General features: G+C 56.5%; 1 protein-coding gene across 1 annotated transcript; it reads left to right on the top strand.

Annotated features, from left to right (window-relative positions):
• Window positions 1-2,963: 2,963 nt before the first annotated feature.
• Window positions 2,964-8,751, top strand: SEC14L6 (SEC14 like lipid binding 6). Its single transcript, XM_061169255.1, is given in 11 exon segments — window positions 2,964-3,017; window positions 4,250-4,348; window positions 5,273-5,332; window positions 5,422-5,610; window positions 6,118-6,213; window positions 7,434-7,494; window positions 7,601-7,684; window positions 8,029-8,135; window positions 8,211-8,350; window positions 8,442-8,611; window positions 8,714-8,751. Coding segments are annotated over 11 exon segments (1,098 nt in total).
• Window positions 8,752-10,400: the final 1,649 nt, after the last annotated feature.

The following is a 10,400-nucleotide window of genomic DNA, read 5'->3' as shown; positions in this document are numbered from 1 at the left end:
GTGAGGCATCTCCCCCTCACCTGAACCCCTCCTTTCCTCCCTCCCCCAGGCTCTCCCCTAGGAGCCACCCTCCACCTGTAGCCAGAGGCTGTCCTCTGCTCCAAGCCCTCCACTATCCTCCTTTCCACTGGGGAGAAGCCAGGCAGCTGCATGCCTCTGGGGTCGCACATGCTGTTCCCTCTACGATAAGGCCCCCTCACTTTTGCAGGCCTAATACGGCTATGTGTTTTCAAAGCAAGCTCTGCCTCTTCCTCTGGGTGCCCTTCCCTGACAGCCCAGCCCCCAAGCTAGCTTAGGGCCACCAGGCTCCCCATCTCAGCTCTACTCGCCCAGGGCCAGAGCTGTGGATTTGCTTGTCTGCGAGGCCCTCCAGGATGCGGCCCAGGTCTTATGGAAACAATAGGCCTCCAGTGCCCAGACCAGTGCCTGGCACACAGTCAGTTCTTAATAAATGTTGAAAGACAGAGGAAAGGGAATTCTCTGGTGGTCTGGTGATTAGGACTCTGTGCTTCCACTGCAGGGGTCTCTGGTCTTATTCCCGGTCGGGGAACTAAGATCCCGCATGCCACATGGTGTGGCCAAAAAAAAAGAGGACAGAAAAAAAGGAAATAGGGAGAAAGAAAAGAAGGAAGGAAGAGAGAAAAGAAGAAAGGAGGGAGGGAGGGAACAGGTAAAAAAGAGAGAGTGAAAATAGGGCAGAGGGGAGAAAGGGAGCTATTTCGCCCTTGAGGGCTTTCTTCATACTTGTCCTTACTGACTGGGGCCTGTGTCCCTGGGACAGATAATAGATTAGCCAAGGCACACGAGTGCTGGAATGAGTTCATTAGCTGAAAGCTCACATGACACTGGGGCGGGACACAGGTCAGGTAAGTTTTGACAGGGGCAGGTAGAGGCAGGGAGTCTGGAGAGTGGGTGGCCCTGGGCACCCGTGAGCACAGAGAGCCATATAAGAACTGAAAAAGGAGAGGTGGCCGCTCCTAGCTTCCCTTGCCATCACATCTTTGGCAAACTCTTATTGAGTACCTACTGTGTACAGCGTGCCACAGTGGGAGTGCTTTTCTCAGACAAGTGCCTACTGTGTGCAGGCCCCGTGCCCGCAGCACTCACTGGACTGGGACTCACTTCCCAGCAAGTAGAACCAATTAGAAAAGACCTTGCAGAAGAGGAGGGCTTTGATTATAGGCCTTGAGAGAGGCAGGGATTGGATGCAGGGTGTTGCAAGGAAGGGCATTCCAGGGAGAGGGAACAGCATAAGAAAAAGCTGGACAGGTAATAGTGGAGAGGCAAGGGGGCTGGAATAAGGAGGAGAGCAGGAGAAATCCGCTCAGCAAGGACAGCAAACGATCTTCTTGCGGTCTAGGCTAAGGAGTTTGCAGTTTCTCCTGAGAGTGACAAGGAGCCAAGGGAGGCTTTGGAGGAGGCACAGGACTACTCAAAGGTGGGCTTCAGAGGTGCTGGGGTAGGGAACCAGGGAGAGGGATGGGGGCCTGGGCCAAGGAAGGAGCAGGGGAGGGTGGCCCACACTTGCCCCTTGTGGCTAAAGTTCTAGCCTATGGGTCTGTGGGGTTCTAGGGAGACCTCGCCCTACAGGAGAGGCAGATCCACTCCAGTTACCCCCGTGCAAGGCCAAGGAGGGAGCATCTCGGGCTCAGCGAGGCGCCCCAGGTGTGTGCTCTACCTGGTGCTGGCATGTGAGAGACAGAGTCCTGAGTAACCTCCAAGTTCAGACAGTCCTGATTGTCACCCAACTGCTGCATGGCTCAGGCACTCCACTTCCGTCTTCCAGGCTCCGGGAGGAACAGTAAGGGGTTCACAGAGCAGGGATGCCTTTGGCCGAGAAGCAGGCACAAAGCCCAACACGTGGTCCCAGATTAGAGCTGAAGCTGCTGGTGCCCTGCCCGTGTCCCCTGCCCTTATCCCCTTAACCTCACCACCCACCGAGGCCTTTCTCCAGCCTCCAGGGCCACAGGTGCCAGCAGGATTGTCAGCCCCTGGAGCAGCCCTCAAGCAAAGGTGTCTAAAGACCCTTAGACCCTGGGCGGGACTCTGAGGTGAGCGTTCCACACTGTCTCCCATTATCCCCATTGGGATCGACTTGTCCTTATTTTCTTGATTACTTCCCTGTACAGCCACCTCCCCACCTCTGTCTCACTTCCTCACTCTCCTATTTGTGTTTCTCCGGATCACCTCCGGAATAAGCTCCTTGCACTGGAGTGCTTATCCCAGACAAGTACCTATTGTGTGCAGGTCCCGTTCATGCAGCATGATCCCACGTGTCCTCGTCTTGGGCTCTGGCTTTCTGCTTGTCCAGGGATGGCGGAGCTGACTGTAGCCAGGAGTCTCCTGTCACCCCTCACCTGAAGGCCAGGTGTGGCCCAGCTCAGGGTTGCACATCCACCTGCTGGGTCTGGGTCTGGGAAGTCTCTCCTCACCCCCGATGCCACATGCCCTAAAGGCTGTGATGAATCATGGGCAGTTGCTCCCAACACGTGGGGTGGTAATTGGAGCCTGGGACATGTCGGGGCACAATGACAGTGGTTTCAGACCTCTGTTGGGTGTGAGTGGTGGCCTTCCTGGCTCAAGGAAGCATCTGATGGGACTGCAGGAGTAGAGGGTGGGGACTGAGAGGCAGGGTAGAGAGCAGCCCCTTGTGTGCGTGACAACAGGCGGTGTCACTTTCAACATGCTGTGGGGCAAGCATCGCTGTCCTCGTTTCACGCATGAGGATTTGAATCTGGGCCAGTCAGGTCAAGGTTTGGTGCCTTAGGCACCCAGCAAGGAATGGACCCTGCCATGTAGGGACAAGAAGCTTGGCAGGAAGAGGCGGGGCTTCTGGGCAGGGGTAGGCATGGGCGGGGCTGCCAGCTGGGCAGAAGATAGGTGTTCTGCAGGGAGCCACAGAGTGGGGCCCGCACGCACTCGGGACCAGCCAGCTGGACCCCATACCCACCACTGTAGGGGGAATGAGCGGGCAAGAGGGTGAGCTGAGCCCATTGCAGGAGAGGACGCTAGCCCAGGTGAGGTGGGGGAGAGAGCCCTACACCGGCCTCAATTTCTCCTCCTGCCCCAGGAGAGGTAGCCCCCAAGGCCCCTGAGGTCCCTCTGAGCTCTGCACTCCCGGGTCTCTTCTCAACTCTGAGGGTCTTGGTGGCCAGAGTCCACACTGGCGCTGTCCAATAGAAACATAACACAAACCACAAATGCAAGCCACATATGTCATTTCAAATTTTCTAGTAGCCACATGAGAACAGGGAAAAGAAACAAGTAAAATCAATTTTGATAATATATTTTATTTATTTATTTTTTGGCCATGCAGCACGGCTTGCGGGATCTTAGTTCCCCAACCAGGGATTGAATCCTGGCCGCAGCAGTGAAAGCGCCGAGTACCAACCAATGGACCACCAGGGAATTCCCAATAATATATTTTATTTAACCTGACAGAGCCGAATTGGTATCACTGCAACATGTAATCAATATAAAAATGATCGCTGAGATTTTTTTGCACCGTCTTTATTATTTTTTTAAATAAATTTATTTATTTATTTATTTTTGGCTGTGTTGGGTCTTCGTTGCTGCGCACGGGCTTTCTCTAGTTGCGGCTAGCGGGGGCTACTCTTTGTTGTGGTGCGTGGGCTTCTCATTGCGGTGGTTTCTCTTGTTGCGGAGCACGGGCTCTAGGCGCGCGGGCTTCAGTAGTTGTAGCATGCGGACTCAATAGTTGTGGCTCGCGGGCTCTAGAGCACAGGCTCAGTAGTTGTGGCACACGAGCTTAGTTGCTCCGCGGCATGTGGGATCATCCCGGACCAGGGCTCGAACCTGTCTCCCCTGCATTGGCAGGTGGATTCTTAACGACTGCGCCACCAGGGAAGTCCCAGGATCTGATCTCTTAACAACTTTTTTGGAGCATTAGGAAAAGGGCCCCGGGCACAGCTGGGGTCCCCAAGGCCTTGGCAGTGGCCGTGGGCGTGACAGGGACTCGATGTGCTGTTTCTCTGGACACCTTCTTTTCCTATCTTCCTCCTGAGTGGTGGCTTCTCTCTCCGCTTACCACCATCACCAAGGCCCGCCCAGGGGCACACGCACTGCCATCAGCCCAGGGACTCAGGGGCCTGTACCCAAGTCTTCCTGGGGCTCTGGGTACCTCAGCTCTTACCCTGCCACACTGTGGTTCCCCATGTCAGGAAAGGGACACTCTGAGCAAGAGGAGGCAAAGCCGGGTGGGAGGGTGGAGTGGGGCCTCTTTCTTCAGACACCTGGAACAGGCCCCCAGGATTCTACAACAACAGCCTGTCCCCTTGTTGCAGCTCGGAGCTTTGACCTGGAGAAATCCGATGACATGCTGCGGAAGGTGAGGGCAACACCACCCCGGCCGGCCCTGTTTCCTACCCCAAGTCTTCTGAGATCTTCCTTTCTTCCTGTCTTCCCTCCTTCCTCGCTCCCTCCCTCTCTCCCTCTCTTCCTTCCTTCCTTCCTTTCTTTTTCTTTCTTTCTTTCATGCAATGACTGTTTATTGAGCCCGAAAGGTGAGTCTAGCCGGTGCTGGCACTGGGGAGAGCGCATTGGTAGAAAGAGAGAGAAGAGAAACCAGATAAATAAGTAGACAAGATAATTCCTGAGAGTGGAAAGTGTAACAAAGACAGTGGGATGGAAGGAAGTGAGGGAGGTCAGGGAGGCCTTCCTTGCTGAAGGGCGACATTTTGGCTGTGGCACGAATGCCCGAAAGGAGGCAGGCAGGTGACGATCAGAGGCTGAGGGCACAGCCGTGCAAAGGCCCTGAGGTGGGGGCAAGCTGGAGTAATCCAGGAGCACAGGAGGTTGTGTTGTAGAGAGAAAGGGGAGAGATGCGGCTGCGTGGGTGGCGCAGGCCCATGGGGAGGGGCGGGGGGGGGTTGCTGCAGGCCACCGTAGGAGTCTAGGTTTTTGACTAAGGAGGACTGGAAGCTGGGGGGTGAAGTCTGACTCCCAGAATTCCCTGGGAGACCATGTGGGGAATGGAGGGTGGTAAGCAGGTGGAAGGATGCAGGGAGAAGCAGCTGCACCTGTGGGCCTCACCTGTTCCTTTCTGAGATTTTTTTTCCCTCCTCATCCATGTCAGACCCACGTCTCCTCCGTCCCCCTCCTGTCCACATCCCCAGTTCTGTGCCCGTGGAGCCCCAGATGCCCTGGCAGGCCCTCAATGGTTGCAGGCAGAGGGGCCTGGCCTAGTGTCCCTGGGTCCCTGCAGAGGCTTTTGGCTCAGGAGGGGTCTTCGGCTCCTCCCGTGTCTCTGTAGCATGTGAAGTTCCGGAAGCAACAGGATCTGCACAACATCCTTGCGTGGCAGCCCGCAGAGGTGAGACCCCCGGCCCCCCCAGCCGCCTCGGAACCCAGGTCTCCCTCAAACCCACACCCCCTCCCCAGCCCTCTCTCTCGTGCATCCAGGTTGTCAGGCTGTACAACGCCAACGGCATCTGCGGCCACGACAGCGAGGGCAGCCCCGTGTGGTACCACATCATCAGAGGCCTGGACCTCAGGGGCCTCCTCCTCTCCGTCTCCAGACAAGAGCTGCTCAGGGCCGAGTTCCAGAGCTGTGAGCTGCTCCTGCAGGAGTGTGAGCAGCAGAGCCAGGAGGTAAGGGTCCCACGGGGCCCTCCCAGCCCCTGGGCAGCCGCAGCCTGGCACCCTCCAAGGCAGCCCCCAGCACTGGGCACCCAGAACCCACCTCCCTGGTCTCCTCGGCTCCTCCCAGCACCTCTGAGCGTACACAGGGTTCAGAGGCCAGTAACCCGCTAAGTGGTCCACGCTGGGACTCACTGCCCCCAAAGCCCAGCTCTACCCACCAGGCCACGCTGCCCTCTGTGGCCTCATTTGATGGAGGAAGACAGGTATTTCAGCCCCACTGGACAGAGGAGGAAACTGAGGCATGGCGACCTGCCTCCCCATGGACAGATGTGGGAAGGGTGCCCCTTGGGATGGCCCCATCCCCCTGTACCTGGCTTCCTGGCATGAAACCTCCACGCCAGGCGGAGCCGGGATAAGCCAGGCCAGTGCCCTGGGCTCAGGCCCGGCCCCACCTCTGGTGGGGTGTGGGGGGCACTGACCCTCATGGGGGTCTCACTTCCCATCATTCCCTTGCACCTGGGGAAGAAAGTGGAGAAAATCATGGCTGTTTTTGATTTCGAGGGGCTGAGCCAGAGGCATCTGTGGAAGCCAGGAGTGGAGTTTGCCCAGGAGGTGAGGGAACCCCACCAAGGGGGGCAGGGTCTCCGCCCTCCTGGGCCTCTGCCCCTCGCTTGCTGATGTGGAGTGTGTATGGGGGGGTCCTCGCTCTGCCCACAGGTTTGCAGCTCCTTACTTGCCGTTTGCAGCTCCTTACTTGCTGTTTGCAGCTCCTTACTTGCTGTTTGCAGGGATATTTTCAAACCCACAATCTCTTGGGGCTGTGCTAAGTCATACTCATCACCCCAATGTCACCATTTCATGTCCAGCAGGTCACAACAACAGGTGACCTGCTGGACATGGTCCCCAGGCCTGCCAGGGTCCCTGTGGATGCCCTTCCCTCTCATACTCCCTCCCCGCTCCTCCCTACCGGCCCCACCCCCTGCCCTTGGCTTGAGCCCCTCCCCCCATCCTATTTGCTGCTTCCTCTGGGAGGCGGCTGGAAGCAAGTGTGCTCTGAGAGCCCTAAGGAGGGAAGGGAGGCCCTGACAAGATCTGGGCCCCCGGGGCAGCCAGCCTGCCTTTTCTTTTCTTTCTGCTCAACCCAGGATAGCAGAGAACCTAAACTTCAAAAAATTTTAACAATCATCAAAACATACTAAATTGAGGAAGCCAGACACAAAAGGCCACATATAGTGTGATTCCATTGATATGAAATATCCAGAATAGGTAAATCCATAGAGACAGAAAGCAGACTGGGGGTTACCCAGGACTGCAGGGAGAGGGAAGTGGTGGGGGCGGTGACTGCTAACGGGTATGGGCTTCCTTTTGGGGTGGTGAGAACGTTCTGAAACTAGACAGCGGTGATGGCTGCATCACTCTGTGAATAGACTGAAGACTACTGAATCGTACACTTTGAAAGGGCAAAATTTATGGTGTGTAAATTCTATCCCAATTAAGAAAAAAAAGGCATGTCTTGCAACTTTGAATCTTTCTTATGCTAAAAGTGTTTTGTTTCTGAAGCTGAACTATTGTCTAAACCACATGGAGGGGAACCTTCCAGAGTCCTGAGGGGGATTTTCTTACTCTGCAGTAGGTGGGGTCATCCCCTTGAAATCTGTCAAGAATTTGCACTAGTGGCTTCAGGAGGGTCTGTGACTGGGACCCAACAAACTGGAAAGCAGCGGCTTCTCTTGTCTGGGTGGGTTCTGGGTGTCTGGGGGGCCTTGGGGGCCTTAAGGGGGCAGCATTTAGGCACCTGTAGCTTGTGCAGTGACCTGAGTTTGGCCTCACAGTTTCTCACAGCACTCGAGGCAAATTACCCTGAGATTTTGAAGAATATAATTGTTGTGAGAGGTGAGTGAACCAGCCCGGGATATGCATGAGTGGGGGGCAGGGGATGTGGAGGCAACAAGGCAGGGAACTGAGACCCCAGGAGACCCTGAAACAGTGCCTTTCTCAGCTTCCAAGCTGTTCCCAGTGGCCTTCAACCTGATCAAGCCGTACATAACTGAGGAGATGCGCAGGAAGGTGGTGATTCCTGGAGGTGAGTGAGCAGCTCTGGCCTCCTCTGCAGCCCGAGCCTGAGCTGGGGGCTGCCCCTCTGCAGACCTGACAGCTCCTGCATCCGAGGGCACCAGGCTCGGGGACCCACTCCTCCAGACCCACTGCTCTGGAGGACCCACTCCGTTATGGCATCAACTGTTGAGGCCAATGTGTCCACCTGCCAGAGGGCAGAGGGGCCAGGAGGGGTCCGTCCCCGGGGGCACCAGGAGGATGTGGGAAATAGGGGGAGGGAGCCATATGGCACAGGACAGCCCTGGGCTTGGCCCAACTGCCCTCAGTTGAGCCTCCCTGATCCCACATGGAACCCCACTTTTGCCCCCACAGACAACTGGAAGCAAGAGCTGCCCAAGTTCATCAGCCCTGACCAGCTGCCTGTGGAGTTTGGGGGGACCATGGCTGACCCCGATGGCAACCCCAAGTGCCTGACCAAGGTGCAGGTGCCCAGAGGATGGGGAGGGAGGGGAGACGGCCATGGTCTAGTGCCTGCTCACCCACCCTCGCCACAGATCAACTACGGGGGCAAGGTGCCCAGGAGCTACTACCTGCGCAACCAGGTGAGGGTGCAGTGCGAGCACCAGGTGACCGTGGGCCGAGGCTCCTCCCTGCAGGTGGAGAACGAGATCCTGTTCCCGGGCTGTGTGCTTAGGTAGGGATGGCGGCCACTCCACACCTGGGCATGGTTGGGAGGGGCCCGGAGCCCAGGCAGGTGGTTGTCAGTGGGGCCCTGTCCCCTGCAGGTGGCAGTTCTCATCGGACGAGGCGGACATCGGCTTCGGGGTTTTTCTGAAGACCAAGACGGGGGAGCGGTAGCGGGCCGGGGAGATGATGGAGATTCTGCCCAGCCAGCGCCACAACACCCACCTGGTGCCCGAGGATGGGAGCCTCACCTGCCTCCAGGCCGGCGTCTGTAAGATCTATTGGGTTCACTGGAGTCATTTTCCTCCTCATGGCGGAGAAATGATCTGACATCTCTTGCCAGTCTGGCCTCTCTGTTTGCTCCTATTTCCAGATCTCAGGGAGGGTGTGGGAGTCTGTGCTAGCTCCTAGATCCCACGGGCACCAGGGACATTGGTTTCAGGTGTTGGATCTTATGAGTGGCCCCCAGGTGTGGATACAAGGGCAGAGACACATGGTGGAGAGCAGGGTTCACAGACGTGGACTCAGCTCCTGGGAAGCCCCCTCACTGCACTCAACAGGCTAAGTAAGAGACAACTGGAAAACAGCCGTGGGCTCAGCATCAGGGCTCCCAGCCTGTCCACATGTGTGGACCACCCCACTTTGGGAATCCTGAGGAGATGACTCTTCCAGGTTTTTGTTCCCCCATTCCCAGGCTGGCGGTCCAGTGGTTAGGACACCATGCTCTCACTGCCAAGGGCCCGGGTTCGATCCCTGGTCGGGGAACTATGATCCTACATGACCCCGCATGCTGCGTGGCAAGGCCAAAAAAGAATTTTTTTAATTTAAAAAATAATAAATTTAAAAAAAAGGAAGTAGCCAGAAAGGAGCTGTTTACCCGAAGCTTGTTTCTTTGTTCATCCATTCATTCATCAACGGTTATTGAGTGTCTGCCCAGCACCAGGTACTGCAGGCCCTGGGGACCTTGGGGAGACTGGGTTGACCCGACTCTGTTAATAGGAAGCTCGCCTATATTGAGGGAGGCAGAAGTGACTCCAATGATTATCAAGTGGGCGTGTCATCACCACGTGTGCTTGGAGGGGCAGGAGCCAAATTCTAGGGGAGCTCCCAGCAAAGAAGCCTGATGGGGAATCAGATGTACTTTGCCCAAGGAAGGGCCCCTTAAAGGGAGAACTGAGAGATGTGGGAGGGTGACCAGGTGCGGACGAGCCTTCCAGACTGAGGAATGGGGTGAGGGTGGCTGTGGGGTATTTGAGGCCGGAGGGGTGCCGGAAGGGCTCTTGGGCGACGCTCTCTGATGTTTATGATTTCTTTGTGAACAACTGTGTGTACACATTTGATAATTATTAATAAAACCATTTTATAAGGCAGGTTACAAAACAGCCATGTTGTTTGTCAGGAAAGAATGGCAGAATCTTGGCAGGAGACCACAGATGAAAACTCTTACTCAGAATGAGGCAGTTGGAAATACCCAGGCCTCACCTGTCCAGAGGAATGGAGGCGGGGCCTCCTGGTCCCAGCACATCTTCTGGCTGGAAAGCCCCACAATCATCTGGTGGCGGGAGAGGGGGGGATGCAGGTGAGGGACCTATAGGGGTTTTTTCAATGCAGTCGGAAAGGCTCTCCTGCCCCCTAAATTTTCACCCCAGTCCAGCTCACCTTCCAAGAGTCCAGGTTGGAGGAGACACCACCGTGGGACAGTCACGGCTTCACCAGAGTTCCATGGCACAGCATTCCACAGTTTGCACAGCCCCTTTACGTGCAACCCTGAAGGAGATGGGAATTATAGCCCCATTTTACAGGTCCAGTAACCAAGGCTCGCCGAGGGGGAGAGCCTTGGCCAAAGGCTCCGTGTGCAATGGCAGAGGTGGAGCCAGGTAAACCCGGGTGAGCTCCCAGCGATGCCCCTGCCCTGCCTCTTGCAGGAGGAGAGGGTCAATGTGGGCAGGTGGGCCCCCGCCAGAGAAGGCCAGCCTGGGGCACAGGGCACACAGTGGGACAGAGCAAGGAGCTGGGTTCCTGGGGTGGGGGTTAGGGCCCAGAGTCTGGACAAAGCTGCT

This window comes from Eubalaena glacialis, chromosome 15, assembly GCF_028564815.1.
Source record: "Eubalaena glacialis isolate mEubGla1 chromosome 15, mEubGla1.1.hap2.+ XY, whole genome shotgun sequence".
NCBI lineage: Eukaryota > Metazoa > Chordata > Mammalia > Artiodactyla > Balaenidae > Eubalaena > Eubalaena glacialis.
Note: the sequence above shows the minus strand (reverse complement) of the source record. Positions and strands in the feature narration are given on the sequence as shown.